We start from the raw sequence: 17,443 nt of genomic DNA on the forward strand, positions 1-17,443 counted from the left end.
GGGGCGGCCGCCCCTGGCTGCGCCCACCCCGCTGGCCAGGCTCCGCGAGGACCGGGGAGCCGCCGCCGGCCTCGGCTCATGGCCCGGAGGGTAGGTCTGAGGAGGGCGACCCCGGGGCGCCCCCACCCCCACCCCTGGGCCCCACCCCCACTCCCCACCACCTCTTGCTCTGCCCCCCTCTCCCCGGCGGGCCCTCTGTCTGCTCCGCCCCCCCCACCCTTTATCCCTACCTCCCCATCCCGCTGTCCCCCTCCTTCTCTGCTCTCCCTAGTACCCACCCCACCCCCCATCTACTTTTGTTCCAAGTTGCCCTCAGGGCTGGGGGTGGGCACAGGCTGGGGGCGGGGGTGCTGCCCAGGTGGGCCAAAGGATTCTCACTGTTGGTACTGGGGCTGGGGTGGGGGGAGTGCCCGCCTCTGGGGCTGGAGGGGGGAGCACAGACGTTCTGGGGTTTAAGGACCCCTTGGGCCAGCAACCGGCAGTAGGAGCAGCTCGGGCCGGGAGGGCTCTCAACTTCAGGCCGGGAGAAGTTAGGAGCAGAGGAAGTGGAAAAGGAGGGAAGCGCGGAGGCGGGGGGCACAGGCGGAGCCCCCAGCAAGGTGGGGGGTGGGGGGGTTATCTGAGCCGGTCGTCCCAACCATCTTAAGCCTGCCTTTGAGTCTCGGTTTCTTCACCTCCAAAGCCGGGAGAGAAAGGTGGTGCTGGGACAGCAGCTGGGGACTCTGCCCAGGCTGGCGCTGCACTTTAGGGCTGACCTGTGCACGCGTGGGGTTGGGGGGGTCCTTCGTTCAGCTGGTGTTTATCGAGGGGGTGCCAGGAACCCGGCTAGAGGTCTCATTCCTTCCTTCATTCATTCCGATGCCAGGTGCCTCATTCATTCATTCATTCATTCGCATGCTAAATGTCACATTCATTCATTCCATGCTGAGTGGCAGGTGGGGCTCTAAGCCCGCATGTTGCCGGGGTAGGGGGGCGGGGTGTACACCAGTGTGTGTGTGCGGGGGGGTGGGGGGGACTGACATGCGTGCGGGTCTGCACGATGTGTGTGTGCGGGCCGTGAGTGGAGTTGAAGAATCTTTGACACGCATATTTGACAAACTGCGACAAACTGCGAAATGAAATTGGAAGGGGAGAGAACGTGCAATGCGCCCAGCCCACGGAAGGTGTCCGCTGCAAAACCGCGCCCCTCCTCTCCCCACCTCCCCCTCTCTCTTCTCTGTTTCTTTGCCTCTCTCTCTCTGTCTCTCTCTGTCTCTCTGTCTCTCTCTCTCCCTGTCTCTCTCTCTCCCTGTCTCTCTCTCTCTCTCTGTCTCTCTGTCTCTCTCTCTGTCTCTGTCTCTCTCTGTCTCTCTCTGTCTCTCTCTCTCTCTCTCTGTCTCTGTCTCTCTCTCTCTCTCTCTCTCTCTCTCTCTCTCTCTCTCTCTCTCTCGTGTCCTCTCCCTCTTCTCCCCTGTTCCTTTGCACCTGTCCAGCTCCCGTGTCTTTCCCTCTCTTTGCATCTCTCCCTCGTCCATCTCCTCCCACATCTCTCTGCTCTCTTCCTCCACTCCTGGCTCCGGCAAGAGCTGCGGGCGCCCACCACTCTGCACCCACAGCAGCTTGCCGGTGCCCGATCCCACACCCTGAGCCTCAGTTCCCAGACCTCGGTCAGCCTCTGTCCTCCGGGGCCTCCTGGCCACGCCTCAGGAGGCTCTGGGGGTGTTTTTCACAGTCCAGGGACACCAGGACAGGACGGGCCCTCAGATGGCTCCATGGGTGCGAGAAGGGGTGGGGGGCTCTGACACCTACGGAGCACCTGGGGTGCGGACAGGAGAGGTGCTGGCTCCCGGAGCAACAGGGCCAGCAGCCTGCGTCCCAGGGGGGGCACAGTCCTTCGCCGGACGCCTGGGTCTGGGCGGGCGCTGACCCCTCCCCGGGACTCTCCCTCCCCCTTCCCCCAGTGCGAGGAACTGTCCCGGTACCCAGGCCTCGCTGACGGTGCTGCAGCCCTGGCTGGCTTCTCCGAGGCCCTGCCCTCGGCACCCAGAGCCCCAGGGCCCTACGGCCCCCACCGGCACCCCCGGCACCCACCCCAGGGCCTGGACGGCGACGGCCTGAAGAGGGAAAAGGATGAGATCTACGGGTGAGGAGTACAGGGCAGGGTCCCTCGGGGGCTCGGGCTGCTGGCCCCTGGCTTGTTCTGTCTCTCTCTGTCTGCCTGTCCGGGGGTCTGTCTCCTGTCTGTCTGTCTGGTTTGTCCGTCTCTCTGTGTTGCTCCACGCCTCTGTCTCCATGTCTGCTCTCTGGGTCTCTTCCCTCCCGCCCCACCCCCCTCAACCCTCTCCTTTCCTACTTCCCAGACACCCACTCTTTCCCCTGCTGGTCCTGGTCTTTGAGAAATGTGAGCTGGCCACGTGCTCGCCCCGGGACGGGGTCGGGCCCGGGCTGGGCAGCCCCCCGGGCGGTGACGTCTGCTCCTCCGATTCCTTCAACGAGGACATTGCTGCCTTCGCCAAGCAGGTGGGCACCCCAGCCCCCCACCCCAGCCCCACCCCCGCCTCAGAGGAAGAAGGGCAGGCGGGGAGGCTGGATGTGCCCTCCCTCGCCTCTCTCTTCCCTCCCAGGTCCGCTCGGAGAGGCCCCTCTTCTCCTCCAACCCAGAGCTGGACAATCTGGTGAGACCTGCGCCCTCCCCAGGGCCCCTCCCCCCCACCATGGGGTCTTCTGTCTCACCGTGGGGTTAGTTGGCGGGAGGAGAGACCCCCCGGTCAGCAACCTCAGGCTCCAGGCAGTGGGTGTCGCTGCCCAGGTGAAGTGCAGTCCAGCCTAGAGTCCGGGAACGTGGACCCGAGGGCCCGAGTTCAAATCCCAGCTCTGCCACATGCTAGCTCCCCGTCGTTGAGAGCCAGGGAATTAGCTTCTCCTTCCCGTGCCTCAGTTTCCTCACCTGCGAAGCGGGCCTGATTGTAACTCCTTCCTCGCAGGGCTGTTGCGAGAGTTAATGAGTTAATGCAAGTGTTAGATGAGGGCCTGACCCCAAATCGGGCCTTAGAACGCGCTGTTTTGCCGTCAGTGTGGCAGAGTCCACCCCAAAGACAGCAGCGGTGAGCTGCAAAGTATCCTGAGGCTGGGGAGCCCGCACCCTAAGGCAGGAGGGCCACGGGGAAGGCCTTGGGGGCAGCCTGAGTCTGGGAGGAAATCCCAGTGCTGCTTGGGTGGGGGGTGGGAGGTAGAGAGAGAAAAAGACAGAAAGGAGGGAGAGAGGGAGAAATACTCTGGCTTCTCCCTTCCTTTTGCCATCCAGCTCGCGGGGGCAAGGAGGGCAGTGGAGCCAAGGGGAGCGGGCCGGTGGCGGGGACCATCATTAGAGCCCACCTTAGCTCCCTCCTCCTGTAGCAGGCCTCTGCTGGCTCTTGTGCCTCTTGCTCTTTTGTCTCTCCTTTCCAATCCTTTCCAACCCTCCCTTTCCTTCATGCTGCGTCTCCATCTCTGTTCTCTGCTCGTCTCTGTCCCTGTTGCTCTGTTTTTGTCCCTCTTGCTCACTGCCCTGTCTTTGTCACTCTCTCTCTTTCTGTTTCTCTGGCTCTCCCTTGTCCCTCCCTCCCCCCCCCCCCCCCAACCCCGTCTGCCTTTTCAGATGATACAGGCCATCCAGGTGCTCCGGTTCCACCTGCTGGAGCTGGAGAAGGTAAGTGCTTCTCGCTTCCCCGCACACCCTCCCCTGCCCCCTCGCCCCCTCGCCCCCTCCACCCCTTCGGGCTCCCGCCCCCTGGAGTTGGAGCACAAGCCGCCCCCACCCCTGTCCACCCCAGCCCTGGCCCCCGGGTGGCCCCCCCCAGTACCCCGGTGCCCCCCCCAGGTCCACGACCTGTGCGACAACTTCTGTCACCGCTACATCACCTGCCTCAAGGGAAAGATGCCCATCGACCTGGTCATCGAGGACCGGGACGGCGGCTGCAGGGAGGACCTGGACGACTACCCGGCCTCCTGCCCCAGCCTCCCAGGCCAGGTGGGCCCGGATGGGACACGGGGCTTCACCCTGCACCGTAGCCAGGCGGGCACAGCCTGGCCACGGCCCGCGCACGCACACGGTCACACCCAGCAGCTGCACGGACACGGGCCCAGCTGGCCCACAGCGTGCACACGCTCACCAGCAGCTGCAGATGTCACCCACAGACTCGGCCCCAGGCAACCGCACAGGCTCACAAACAGCAGCACAGACTCAGCTACAGTCACCCTCAGACACAGCCAGCACAAGCGGACTGAATGAAGCACACACATCCCAGCCACATAGTGTTCCTATGGTGTGTGTGTGTGTGGCACATGTATACACAACACCAACCGCACGACAGTCGCACAGATGAAGATAGGGTCACAGGTCCAGATACTGCCACACGAACGCAGATACAGGCCCACTGGTACCCAGCCTGACCGTGCTGCTTGCACATGCTACCCTCACTGCACAGCGGCCCAGAGACTCAGCCCGAAGTGGAGGCTCACAGGGCAATATTAGTCCTTCTCAGGGGCACCCAGATCACAGCACAGACACACCCACGTCCCCACCACACAACAGCCACCCAGTGGCACATCCAGACACGCTGACTCAGTGACATCCAGAGCCCCCGTACAGCCGGACCGAAACAGGAACAGTGATGTCCTTGGTTATAGTCGCCTCCTGACACAGAGGGACTGTGGAAGACACCACACACACACAGAAACATACACACACACACCTGCCAGCCACACAACAGGCCTGTGGTCCGTACAGCCGGACTCAGACACAGCTGCGTGCATGAATGCTTGCACACTCGCATGTACTCAAACACATGGCATCCACGCTCCCCCGTGCTCCCGGCGGCAGCCATGCACATTTAGTTACAGGAATGCTCGGAGCCAGCTCGGCTGCAGTGTGTGCATGTACAGCCCGCCCCTAACCACATGACAGGCACACGGATTCTCAGACCCAGCTGGATTAGCCTGGACACACACGTCCCAGCCACGCAGCTGCAGACACCTCCCCCCTTAGACCCGGTTACATCACACAGGCAGGCACATGCAGAGAAAGAAGGCAGACTCCCGTCCAGTCACACTCGGAAGCAGAGAGACAGCAGCACACACTCACATCCCAGCAGCACGTGTCCCGACATAGCTGCACAAACTTAGCGACAGCCCCACAGATGGGATTTAGATGCACAGACTTAGATACAGCTGCACAGACCGAGCTGCAGCCCTGAGGACTTGGTTATAGCCACCATCCCCTACAGTCCCCTCGGTTACAGCCACCTTTCCCTACAGTCCCCTCAGTTGCAGCCGCCTCCCCCTACAGACCGACTACAGTGTGTGGCTGGCAGACCGCACACGTCATGCACTCGATGGCTACAGGGCCCCAGATGCATCCGTGCAGACTTGAAAGTAGACCCAGGCTTGGCGCACACGCACGCACAGTCAGACCCAGCTAAGCAGCGAGATGAAGTGGCACAGTCCTAGACTGTGGTCGTGCCACGGATTCCTGGGCTCAGGACACCCCCACAGCCAACACAGACGACAGCCGTGCACATGCCGAAGCACCAGAGCCACGCAGAGACAGTGGCAGGGTCGCGGGGAGAAGTCTCCAAAGGGCTGCGTCCCCAGCACATGCCACAACTACACTGCCTCCTGTCAGAGACAGCCAGGCCGAAACTACAGCCGCAGCACAGCCACACTGCTGCGTGACAGCCTCGCAGGGGTCACATGCCCTTGGCTGCAGGACTGTGGACATAGACCCCTGGCCAGCACATGACACGCGCACCCAATCAAATGCAGGTGCAGCCACCCCCTGCAGGCTCAGGCACACCCACAAAGCAGACACGCAACAGCCTCCACCTGACAGCCAGCCACGTGCACATGCTCAGGGAGAGCCCTGGGCCTGGGGCAGTCTGTGACAGCTCGCTTGGAGGCACATCCATCCTCAGAAATCTTGGATGCCCTCCCACAACAGTCACCCAAGAACCAAACCCTCTCAGCTCTGGTCACTGTGTCATCACCCACTTAGGTGGGTGTCGTGCTGAACACACACCCAGCCCTGCAGATGGGCCAAGGAACCCTCAAACTCTAGCAATAAAGTAGCCTTGCGATCCTCAGTGCCTGAGACAGCCACGTGCAATCGCAGAGACTGACACAACCTACACCGAAACACATCTGCGTGCTTCAGGTAAACGCGTGTAAGGACCAGGCCACAACCGCAGTCTCCCTGGGACAACCGTGTCTTCTCGGGAGCCTCGGACACCTCCCCGCGAGACCTAGGCACACACCCCCTCAGCTAGGTCCCAGCTAGCTGTGCACCCCGCAGCGATCTCGGGGGCAGCTTCACGCACAGGCACATCTGCAGCATCCATTCGAATCTGGATCCGGCGCCCCAAGAGCCCCAGGCCATGCCCCAAGCCTCCTGTCCAGAGTAAACCTGCAGCTGCAGACAGGGCACCCCAAATGCACTCACACGCACGGTGACCCGCAGACTCGCGGAGCCTGGAGGAGACACTTCTGAGATGGGGCGGGGGCATCTCTGGCTGGCCCTCAGCAGGAAGCAGTCGGTGGCAGCCCTGGGTGATTCCAGGAGGGACCGTTGACAAAACTGTGGGCAGGGATTGAGAGAATCAGCAGCGGCTGGGGCGGGACTGTTTAGCAACAGTGAAGCCAGGAGCTGTGCACGTCCCTGGGTCTGGAGGGGGCAGGGAAGGGGGGTGGTGCCAGACCCAGGGGTGGGAGCTGAATGGAGAGGCTGCCTGGCAGGAGCTGGACCGTTAGTGGGACACAGGTGGCCTACAGCCACCTGGCAGAGGCCACCTCAGGAACAATTCCCTCAACCTCCCCGCCTGCCCCAATCGGCCGCTGCCTTCCAGTGACTGAACCAAACCTTAAGCCAAACGACAAGGCAGCCCTGACCCAGCCCACATGGGGACCCAGCACGTTGTCAACTTCCCTGAAGCATGTCCGGGTTTGGCTAAAGAAAACACAGCCCCAGAATCCGTTATCTGTAATTCTGAGCTCCAGAGACCTCTGAAAACTGAAAGTTTTTTTTTCTCCCCCATAAATTTAGAGCAACCTCCATTGGCAGCAAAACCTGACTCGAACTGATATGAGGCTATTGGTAGCCTTTATTAATTCCACATAGTTTGATATCCATCCACTTTGCTGCAGAAATGTTAATGGGTTTGATGACGACCCCGCTGGGGGTGTTATGAAATACAAGCCATATGCACAGATTTATGGTTTAAAAATGTGGAAAATTCAGAATTCTAGAACACAGCTGGCTCCAAGATTTCAGGTGAAATGCCGTGGACCTGTAGAGGCTTATCCTCATTGAACGATTGCAGTGTGCCTCTATGTGTGTTAACTTATTGAATCCTTATCGCACTCTGTAAGAGGGAGACTCGTTTTCCAGTTGGGGAAGCTGTGCCACAGAGCAGTGAAGTGACTTGCCTAAGGTCACACAGCAAAGTCACAGAGGGGACGGGGTTTGCACCCAGGAATCCCAGGGCCAGCCCCTATCGTCTTAGCTGTGGCGTTTTGGGTACTGACTTCCATCTCTTGTCTCCCAGAATAATTCATGGAGTAGAGACCATGAGGACAGCGGGTCCGTCTATTTGGGGACCCCAGGTCCATCCAGCGGGGGCCTGGCCTCCCAGAGTGGAGACAACTCCAGCGACCCAGGTGAGAGGCTTGAGAGACGGAGGGGCACTTTGCGAGTCAGTCTGGAGATTGAAGTTAGACTGCAAGTAGGACTTCCGGAGGAACAAGTGTGGGTGGGGTGTGGGGCAGTGTCGTAGGTGAGGATTCGGGGTTGCTCTGGCCCCCCCGCTCCTCACTGTCCACAAACCCAGCCTGCCCGCTCCCGCCAGGAGACGGACTGGACACCAGCGTGGCCTCCCCCAGTTCTGGGGGGGAGGATGAAGACTTGGACCAGGAGAGGCGGCGGAACAAGAAAAGGGGCATCTTCCCCAAGGTGGCCACCAACATCATGAGAGCCTGGCTGTTCCAGCACCTCTCGGTGAGAGCCGTGCGGCCCTGGCTGTGGGGTGGGCATGGGAGGAGATGGCGAAGGGTGGCCGCTGGATACTGAGTTCCCCAAGAGATATCCAGTGATGGGGGGCTGGGGCATGGGGAAGTCCCATGGGAGAGCCTGAAGGAGGCAGGGGCCCAGAAGAGCAGATGTCACCGAGTGCTGCCTGGGGGTCAGGTGCTGCCAGGGGCGTTGAACTCATCAGGGCCCTCCCACAACCAATGGGGCAGGGGCTATCAGTAGCTACAACTTGCATACGAGAAGACTGAAGCACAGAGAGGTCAAGGGCTTGGCCCAAGGTCACACAGCCAGAGTGGGTTCAAATGCAGGCAGCTCGGTCTTAACCACGGAACCACCACTGCCTCAGAGAGACTGAAAGATAGACAGAGAGACAAAGAGAGGCTGAAACTCAAAGAGTCAGAGAGAGAGGTTGGGGTGGTGGAATCAGAGCAAGACAGGGGCAGAGAAACAGAGAGAGAAGGCGAAACAAATACAGGAAGAGAGTCAGAGAGAGCGCGCGCGGGAAGAAGGAACCAGGGACCCTGACGGAGAGACTGAGGGGGGGGGGAGCTGGGCGGTCGGCGGTGGGCGTTGCCCCCTCCCCTGGGCCCCGAAGCCCCTGCCCGCGTGGCCAGTCGGCCTCTAATTGCTGGAAGAGGCGGGGGCGAAGCTGCGGACGCGCGGGCAGCTGAGCCCCGCTCGGCCGCCTTCGGGCGCGGGGACGGCCGGGGAGCTCAGGTGGCCGGGAGGCAGGCGGGGTGACCTTTGCTGGCGGCCGCAGCACCCGTACCCCTCGGAGGAGCAGAAGAAACAGTTGGCTCAGGACACGGGGCTCACCATCCTGCAAGTCAACAACTGGTGAGCGGCGGGCGGCGCGGGGCGGATCCCGGCGCGGGCGGCGGGCGCTGTCCGCGGTGCTGACGGCGGCGCCCAGCCCCTCGCAGCCCCCTCGCAGCCCCCCCCTCCCCTTGTCCTCCTTCCCGGCTCTCTCTCTGTCGCTGGGTGTTCATCTCGGCCTCCCTCCCCGACTCTCTCGGCACCGCCCTCCTTTTCCATGCCCCCCTCCCAGGTTCATTAACGCCCGGAGACGCATCGTGCAGCCGATGATTGACCAATCCAACCGCACAGGTGCGGGGAGAAGTGGGGGGAGGAAGGCCTGGGGTTCCTGGGGGAGGGTCAAAGCCGGAACCCGGGCATTCGGGCTCAGCTGGTACCCCTCAACCCCATCACAGGGCAAGGTGGAGCCTTCAGCCCAGAGGGCCAGCCCATGGGCGGCTATACAGAGACTCAGCCGCATATGGCTGTCAGGGCGCCAGGTAAGGCCCTGCCCCCTCTGCTAAGCCACGCCCCCAGCATGCCAGGCCCCTCCTCTAGGTGAAGAAGCTTTCTGGGATAGGATTGAGTTCATAAATAACTACCTCATTTGCATAACAAGTGAGTGGAAGATGTAAATGCAGATTCCCTGGGCCTCACCTTTTCCTCTCTGCAGTAGCTCAGTTCACAGCTCCCAGATTCTCCTGGCCACACTCAAAAGCTCCTTCCTTCCTTAAAGGGCCAGCACCCCTTTAAAAGATGACTCCTGCGAGAGGAACCACGTGGTGAAGGAAGGGGTGGGAAGGCCTTGGGGACCTGTAGGATATCTGATGCAGAACCGCTGCACCCTCTTCATTTGTCTTCCAGGATCCGTGGGGATGAGTTTGAACTTAGAAGGAGAGTGGCATTATCTATAGAGGCTGGATTCAGGAGAAGTGTGAGTGTCCAATATCTGGGAGACATTGGGATGAGGGTCATGGCAACTCTCAAACCTTCCTAAAGGCATCCAGATTCCAATAGTGGATCCCCCTTGAGGAAGACAGCAAGGTCAGCCTGGGTCCCTGAACAGAGGGTTCGCCAAGTCTCCATTCATTCATCCACATATTACACTTCTTCCGTCCTTCCATCCATCCACTTATTCACTCATCCATCAATCTCCCACCTACCCACTCTCACCACGCATCCAAGCATCCATCTACCCACCTCCACACCAATCCACCTACCCTCTTACCCGTGCATTCACCCAGAACCTGCTCATCCATCCATCCCTCCGAACATGCATTTGACCCTTGCTCCATTCTAGGTCCTGCCCTTGAAAAGCTTCTGTCCTGGTGGGGAAATGGACATCAGAAATGTGCCACAGTTGAAACCAAAAACATAGTTCACTCAGAGGGAGTCAGCTTTCTGGAGCATCAGGGAAGACTTCCTGGAGGAAGGGTGAATAGGAGTCCACTGGGTAGAAGAAGGGGATAGGATGGTGGGATGCATTCTATTACTCTCCTAGGTCTTGAGATTTTCCTCTGGTCTGGTACTGTGGCAGCACTTTAGAGTATCTTCTTATTTTATCATTGCAACAGCCCCAAGAGGGAGAAACTATCATTCTTGTCATTTTGTGGATGAGAAAACTGAGGCTCAGAAAGAGGAGATTGTCTATATAGGCTCACACAAGGCAGAAAGGCAGAGGGAAGAACATGTGCCCAGGGTTGAGAGTCAGCCTAGAGTTTCTAAAGCACAGATCGGACTTGACACTCCCCTGATTATAATCCTCTGTAGCTCCCTAGTGCCTTCTGGACAAAGCTCAGACTCCCTAATTTAGTGTCTATTCATTCATTCATTCATTCATTCATTCAACACACATTCCCTGAGCCTCTCAGGGCCTTGCCCTACATTGGGGACACAACAGAGACCACTATAATCATGACTTGCCCTCATGGGGATCATAGTCCAGTGGGGGTGGAGGGGCAGACCAGTGGAGGGACAGACATAGACGGTGATGACCCAGAGCAGTTAGGGCTAGGATGGGGGAGCCGGGAGTTGGGAGAGCCTAGTGGGAACATTCTGACCTGGCCTGAGGAATTCCAAGAGGGCTGCCTGGAAGAGGGGGCCTCTGATCCAGACTGGAGGTTTCAGGGAGGGCTGCCTGGAGGAGGAGACTTTGGAGCTGAGACCAGAAGAATGGGAGAAGTAAGGCAGGAGAGGAGAGTTCAGCTTCTGGGAACAGCATATGCACAGGCCCAGAGCACTTAGAAATCCCATGGCCATGAAACACCCCTACCCCCACCCAACACACACACACACATACACACTGGGGAGGGAGGATGAGCTGGGCTGAGGCAGACCGGGTTGGGGTGGCTGAGTAATGAATGCGAGGCCGGCAGAGAGTCCTGGGAGACAGAAGAGTGGAGACCTGGAACAAGGCTTAAGGATGGCGGTGGGGGGAGGCCGAGGCCTGAACCTGGGAAGGAGGAGAAGCCGATTGGCTGGTCCAGGACCTGGTGGGTAAATGGGGGGCTCGGTTCTTTGAAGCAGCCTGGGCTCCCCTACTTCCCCACATCTCCTGGTGGGCTGTCTTTTCTCACCCTCATCTCTCTTCCTTTTTCTGTCTCCCTTCTCCCCTGTGCCTCTCACCCTCATCTCTCCCTTTTTTGTGTGTCTCTTGGTCTATTTCTGTCTCTGTTTTTGTCTGCTTCATTTCTTTCTCTTTCCAAATCTTGATCTCTGATTCTCTTTTGAGCTCTTTCCCTCTGTCCCTCTCTGTCTTTCTCTCTTTTTGTCTTTCTTTGTCTTGATTGTCATCTTGTCTCTTCAACTCTGATGTTCCTCTCTCCCTCCCCCATTCATTTTTTAAAATTGTGGTAACGTATACGTAACATAAAACTTGCCATTTTAATCATTTTTAGGTGTGCAATTCAGTGGCACAATGTAGTGCTCCAATCACCACCATCCATTACTAAAACTTTTTCATCTCCCCAAACAGAGGCTCTGCCCCATTAGGCAATAACTCCCTCCCCCCCTCCCCCTCCCCCTCCCCCTCCCCTCTCCTCCCCCTCCCCCTCCCCCTCCCTCCCCTCCCCCTCCCCCTCCTCTCCTCTCCCTCCTCCCCCTGGTAACCTCTGATCTACCTTCTGCCTCTATGAATTTACTTAGTCTAGCTATTTCATGTGAGTGGAATCACAGGTTATTTTTCCTTTTAGATTGGCTTCTTTCACTTAGCATAATGTTTTCAAGGTTGATCCATGTGGTAACGTGGATCAGAACTGCAGTTCTTTTTATGCCTGACTAGTTCTCCATCGAACGGGTAGCCCACATGCTGTTTATCCATTCACCTGCCAGTGGACACTTGGTTCTCCCTTATTTCTGCTCTGATCCTCGGTCCCCCTCTTTCTGTTACTGCGCGTCCTTCCATCTCTCTCTGTCTCTGTCTGCCTCTCCCTTGGCCCCTCTGTCCATCTCTCTTCCTTTCTCTGTCTCTCTTTCTCTCCCCCGGTGACTCTGTCTGGGTCCCTCTCGCTTTGGGGCTGGTGTGGGGCCCCAGGCCCCTTCCTTACCTCCTCACTTGCCCTCTCCTCTTCTCTCCACAGACTTTGGCCTCTGAACTGTGACCTCCAGGTTCACTCCTGGTTCCAGTCCCTACCTGGCTTCAGAAGCCCACCTCGGAAGGTCCCCCCACTCAACGCCTACCTCCCTGGGGCCCCGCCGGGACATGGGGGGAGCCCGAGCGCTCCTTCGAGGGTCTCACAAAAGACAAAGCCCCCAGGCCCCGAGCTCATTTCTGCTCTCGCCTCTGCTCGGAAACCCAACTGAGATCCCAGGCCTGGGTCTGCATGAGATGGTGGCCAGGGGCCCCCACCGCCAGGACAGAGAAGGACCCGTGAGCTGGGGCTGTCAGGGAAGGAAGGTCACCCGGATCCGACATTTGGGGGAGGTTCCCTTCATCCTTTCCCCCTTCCCCCCCTTCTCTCTCTCTCTGCCTCCCTACTGTAATGGCTTCTACTTTTTTTTTTTTAATGATAAAGTCTTAAAAACAAAAGGCCACCGGTCTGAGTTCTTGTGTCTGCCCCAAATTTTAAATGCTCACCAATTTGATTCTTAAGATAAAGAATCTCCTCTCTCCCCTCAGACACTGTGTGTTCAGTTGGCTATTGCTGTGTAACAAACCACCCCAAAACTGTGTGGCTCAAACAACAACTGGTTTTTAGCTCATTATGCAATAGGCAGGTATTTTATATGCAGCTCAGCTGGACCTGCCCGGGTCTGTTATGAGCTGCGGGTCACTCAGGGGCTCTGCCTCCTCCAGCAGGATTTCCCAGTTTATTCAGTGGTGACTAGGCTGGTTTCCAAGAGGCAGCCGAAGGGCTCAGGGCCTCTGGGGTTGAGGCTTAAGACCAGCAGATTGTCTTCTCTGCTGCCTTCCGGCGGCCTCCAAGGAGGGGACATAGACCCCCCCCCCCTTAATGGGGGGAAACGCAAATTCGCCCTGCGGGAGATGTGGGGATGGGGACAGGTGAAGAATTGTGGCCATTTGGGCATCAACTGACTACGCTGTGGCTCCCAGACCACCTTCTTCATCTACCCCATGGATAATGAGCACCGAGCGGCAGTTGAGGGTGGGACTTAAGGCGGTCCTGGGTTCAAATCCACCTCTGGGACCTCAGCGACTCAGTTCCCAGAGCTGGGCAATGGGGATAGTGTGACACCCACCGCACAGGCTTGTTGTGCTGCTTCAGTGAGACACTGCGGCGGTGGGAGCTGAGAGGCTTGGGCAGGGAAGGTGTGTGTGACCAGAGGCCCTGGGCTCGGAGCAGATGGCCCCCGCGGCCCTGCCCTGGGGACGTCAGTAAACAGCACAAAGCCCCCTGCCCCCGCAGGGCTGACCTTCTAGGGGGGAGATGGGATGGACCCGTAAATGGCTGCCATTTAGTCTGTTGGGGGGGTGACAATTGTCATAAAACAGTTCCCAGGTTGGAACGTGAGGTGCCACTGCTGCAAATTTATTTAACCCTTTTTAGGGGCCTGCTGCTTTCCTGCCCTGTGGGGGGCTGCAGACCTAGTATAATTCTTACAACAGCCCCAGGAGAGGTCCGATCTCTGTCCCCATTTTCCAGGCGAGGAGACAGGCCCTGGGAGCCGACACCCAGGCCTCACAGCCGCAGTGTGTGGAGGTGGATTGGAACCCAGCAGCCGGCCCCGGAACCTCCGTGTCTACCTACACTCTGCTTGTGGCCTCCTGTTTTCAATACAAGTGTAAGAGTCTGAGATTTCTAAGGGCCTAAAATGAACTATTTCCTGGGTCAGGTCTTGTTTTGGTGACTTACAACAAGTATTTCTTTCTCCCCAAACTCCCCAGGACTGAAGTGGGATGAATGAGGTATAGACAGCAGGAAGGACTTCCAGGCCCCTCCCCACCCCTTGGAGGTTGGTGGCGGGGGGAGGGGCAGGGGCTGGACCAAGGTCTGTTTCCACTTCGGGAGACGGGGTGGGCCGGTGGGGGGAGGGGAGTTGGCAGGAATCAGGCAGCCCGGCTTGCGGGAGGGGAAGGGTCTCAGCGGCCCTGGCCAGGGGGGATGTGGGGTACCAGAGAGTCTGGAGAGGGGCAGCTCCCCTGTCCCTTCGTCCCCCACCCCGCTCCTTCCTGAGACTGGAAATGCCCCTCACTTAATCCTTCCGAATTAAACCAATCGGGCGTGCTGCTGGAGCGAGGGAAATTGGGCTGGTGGTTAATTGTAACTGAAAATGCCTCCTGCCCCTCCTGGGGTAAGTAACCTGCAGCCACCCCCGCGCTCCGGGAGCTGCGTCCCCCCGAGGCCCCAGAAGCACCCTCCCGGAGTGTCGGGTGGGGGCCGCCCGCGTGCTGGGTGGGCAGGGCCAGGGTGGTCTCTGGAGTACCCTGGGGGCGTCCACGCCTGGCTGCCCGCTGTGGACTTTGACAGTCGGGGTCGTGTGTGGTCGCGGGGTCCGTGTAAGTGGCGTCCCCATGAGCCGAAGCCTGAGGGAGCCACGCTGTTATTGAATGTGGGTGCACGTGTCTGTTTGTCTGTCTGGGGAATGACTGTCCGGGGCTGTGGCTGTGACAGATTTTTTTTTCTTTCCTTTTTTTTTTGTAAATTGTGGTAACAGATCTATAACATAAAATTTGCCATTTTAACCATTTTCAAGTGTACACTTCAGTGGCAGGAAGGACCCTCACAATGTTAGGCAACCCTCACTACCATATATCTCCAAAATTTCTCGTCACCCCACTTGGCACTGCCTCCCCTTTCCCCACCCCATCTCCTGTGTTTTGATTTAAGTGTTTCGGGAATGCAATATATCAGAAATGGGTTGGCTCTTTTTTTTTTTGGCATGGGCAGGCACTGGGAATCAAACCCGGGTCTCCGGCATGGCAGGCAAGAACTCTACCACTGGGCCACCATCACACCACTCTGGGTTGACTTTTATAAAGGAAATTAAAGTTACAAGTTTAAAGTTCTAAAGCCATAACAATGTCCATACTAAGGCATCTAGAAAAGATACCTTGACTCAAAAAAAGGCCGATGTCTGTGACATGGAAAGGCACGTGGCCGGCGTCTGCCGGTCCTTGTTCCCGGTTCCATTGCTTCCAGCTTCTGATGCCAGTGGTTTCCTCTCTGAGCATCTCTGGGCCTTCACTTAGCTCCTCTGGGACACAACTCTGGGTTCTGGCTTGCTCAGCACCTCACGGGAAGGCACATGACGCCGTCTGCTGGGCTCTGCGTCACCAAATGCCCCTGTCTAGGATTCTTCTCTCTCTTTTGGCCCTCCAAGCATCTCCAAGTGTCTGCATCTCTGTTGGCTCTCAAGCAACTGTGTTTTCTCCAAAATGTTTCCCTTTTCAAAAGACTCCAGTAAACTACTCAAGACTCACCTTCAGTGGGTGGAGCCACGTCTCCATCTAATCAAAAGGCCACACCCACAACTGGGTGTGGCACATCTCCACGGAAACAATCTAATCAAAGGCTTCCACCCTACCATACTGAATCAGGATTAAATAACATAGCTTTTCTGGGGTACGCAATCCTTTCAAACCAGTGCACCCTGGTAACCTCTAATCTACTTTCTGTCTCTATGGATTTGCTCATTCTAGACATTTCATGTAAGTGAAATCCTACAGATGCTGCCCTTTCATGTACAGCTTATTTCTCTCATGTCACGTTTTCAAGGTTCACCCACAGTGTAGATTTATCAGAACTTCCTTCCTTTTCTTGCTGAATGATATTCCACTGTCACGGAAGGGTTTTGAGCAGAGAATGGATAGAGTTGGGTTTGGGCTCTGTCACTCCGGCTGCCGGGGGAGGGTGAGTTAGAGGAAGTGGGAGTGGAGGCAAGAAGACAAGGGACCTGAGTCCTGGGCCAGGACCAGGGCAGGGGCTGCAGGGGGTCACGGAGGGGACGCACGCAGGAACAATTCAGGAAGGTGCCTAGGGAAAGGATGTTGGGAAATAAGGCAGGACTTTTGAGAGATGTCAAAATTAATATTAATAACTTTCTAAGGGGAGCCGGTGCACGGAGCCCAGCAGCTTCCTGGCATGGGTTGAAGAGCAGCACAACTTCCTTCCTGGGCAAACAGCATTACTTCGGCGTTGGGGGTAGAAGAATGGGGGGGGCGAGGAAGTCAGCAGCTGTTGCGTGTCACCCACACAGGGTTGGCTGAGATAAGGACGGAGAAGGGACTGTTGGGTTAGAGAAGGCCATCAGTGACCTTGACCAGGAGCTCCTGGGGCGTGAGCGGAGCAGACAGGAGCTGGAGGGGTGCGGTAGGGGCAGAGGCTGGCCGGAGAGGGAGAAGGCAGGGGGTGGCGAGGATGTGAGTGCTCCGTGTGCGCCCGGAGACATGGGTACAAATGCTGCCTTCCGCCAAGGCCAGAAGGTAAGTCAGGGTGAGGGGGCCTCGGCTGACTTAGGGCCTGTTCTAGTTTGCTAGCTGCTGGAATGCAACACACCAGAGACAGACTGGCTTTTTTTTTTTTTTTTTAATTTTTTTTATTAATCAAAAAAAAGAAAAGAAATTAACACAACATTTAGAAATCATTCCATTCTACAAATGCACTCAGTAATTCTTAGTATCATCACATAGATGTATGATTATCATTTCTTAGTACATTTGCATCGATTTAGGAAAAGAACTAGCAAAACAGCAGAAAAAGATATAGAATGTTAATATAGAGAAGAGAATTAAAATAATAATACTACTAATATATTATATATAAAAAGGAAAAAGAAAAAAACAAAAACAAAAGATACAAACACACAAACAAACAAACAAAAAACCACATTTCAGGTGCAGCTTCATTCAGTGTTCCAACCTAGTTACATTACACTTAGGTATTATTGTGCTGTCCATTTTTGAGTTTTTATATCTAGTCCTGTTGCACAGTCTGTATCCCTTCAGCTCCAATTACCCATTATCTTACCCTGTTTCTAACTCCTGCTGGTCTCTGTTACCAATGATATATTCCAAGCTGATTCTCGAATGTCGGTTCACATCAGTGGGACCTTACAGTATTTGTCCTTTAGTTTTGGGCTAGACTCACTCAGCATAATGTTCTCTAGGTCCATCCATGTTATTACATGCTTCATAAGTTTATTCTGTCTTAA

At 57.0% G+C, this 17,443-nt stretch overlaps 1 protein-coding gene across 7 annotated transcripts; it reads left to right on the forward strand.

The window, feature by feature from the left end:
* The first annotated feature begins 78 nt into the window (after positions 1-78).
* Positions 79-9,767, forward strand: MEIS3 (Meis homeobox 3). 7 transcript variants are annotated; one of them, XM_077133578.1, is made up of 12 exons: positions 79-90; positions 1,941-2,122; positions 2,340-2,499; positions 2,604-2,654; positions 3,617-3,667; positions 3,839-3,988; positions 7,557-7,668; positions 7,857-8,005; positions 8,799-8,875; positions 9,087-9,145; positions 9,250-9,333; positions 9,698-9,767. In XM_077133578.1, the coding sequence occupies exons 1-12, from the start codon at positions 79-81 to the stop codon at positions 9,745-9,747; spliced, it is 1,137 nt and encodes a 378-aa protein (XP_076989693.1). In that variant the 3' UTR covers positions 9,748-9,767. The 7 variants fall into 7 exon arrangements, with proteins under 7 accessions (XP_076989693.1, XP_076989695.1, XP_076989694.1 ...); XM_077133580.1 differs by having other exon boundaries at positions 3,890-3,988; XM_077133579.1 differs by lacking the exon at positions 3,617-3,667.
* The last annotated feature ends 7,676 nt before the right edge of the window (positions 9,768-17,443 follow it).

Source organism: Tamandua tetradactyla, chromosome 16 (assembly GCF_023851605.1).
Source record: "Tamandua tetradactyla isolate mTamTet1 chromosome 16, mTamTet1.pri, whole genome shotgun sequence".
Taxonomy (NCBI): Eukaryota; Metazoa; Chordata; class Mammalia; order Pilosa; family Myrmecophagidae; genus Tamandua; species Tamandua tetradactyla.

Excerpts from the sequence above, each read along its gene's own strand:
- MEIS3 (XM_077133578.1), top strand. Across the intron at positions 3,668-3,838 it reads ACCTGCTGGAGCTGGAGAAG|GTCCACGACCTGTGCGACAA; the intron begins GTAAGTGCTTCT and ends TGCCCCCCCCAG. Across the intron at positions 8,876-9,086 it reads ATCCTGCAAGTCAACAACTG|GTTCATTAACGCCCGGAGAC; the intron begins GTGAGCGGCGGG and ends CCCCCCTCCCAG.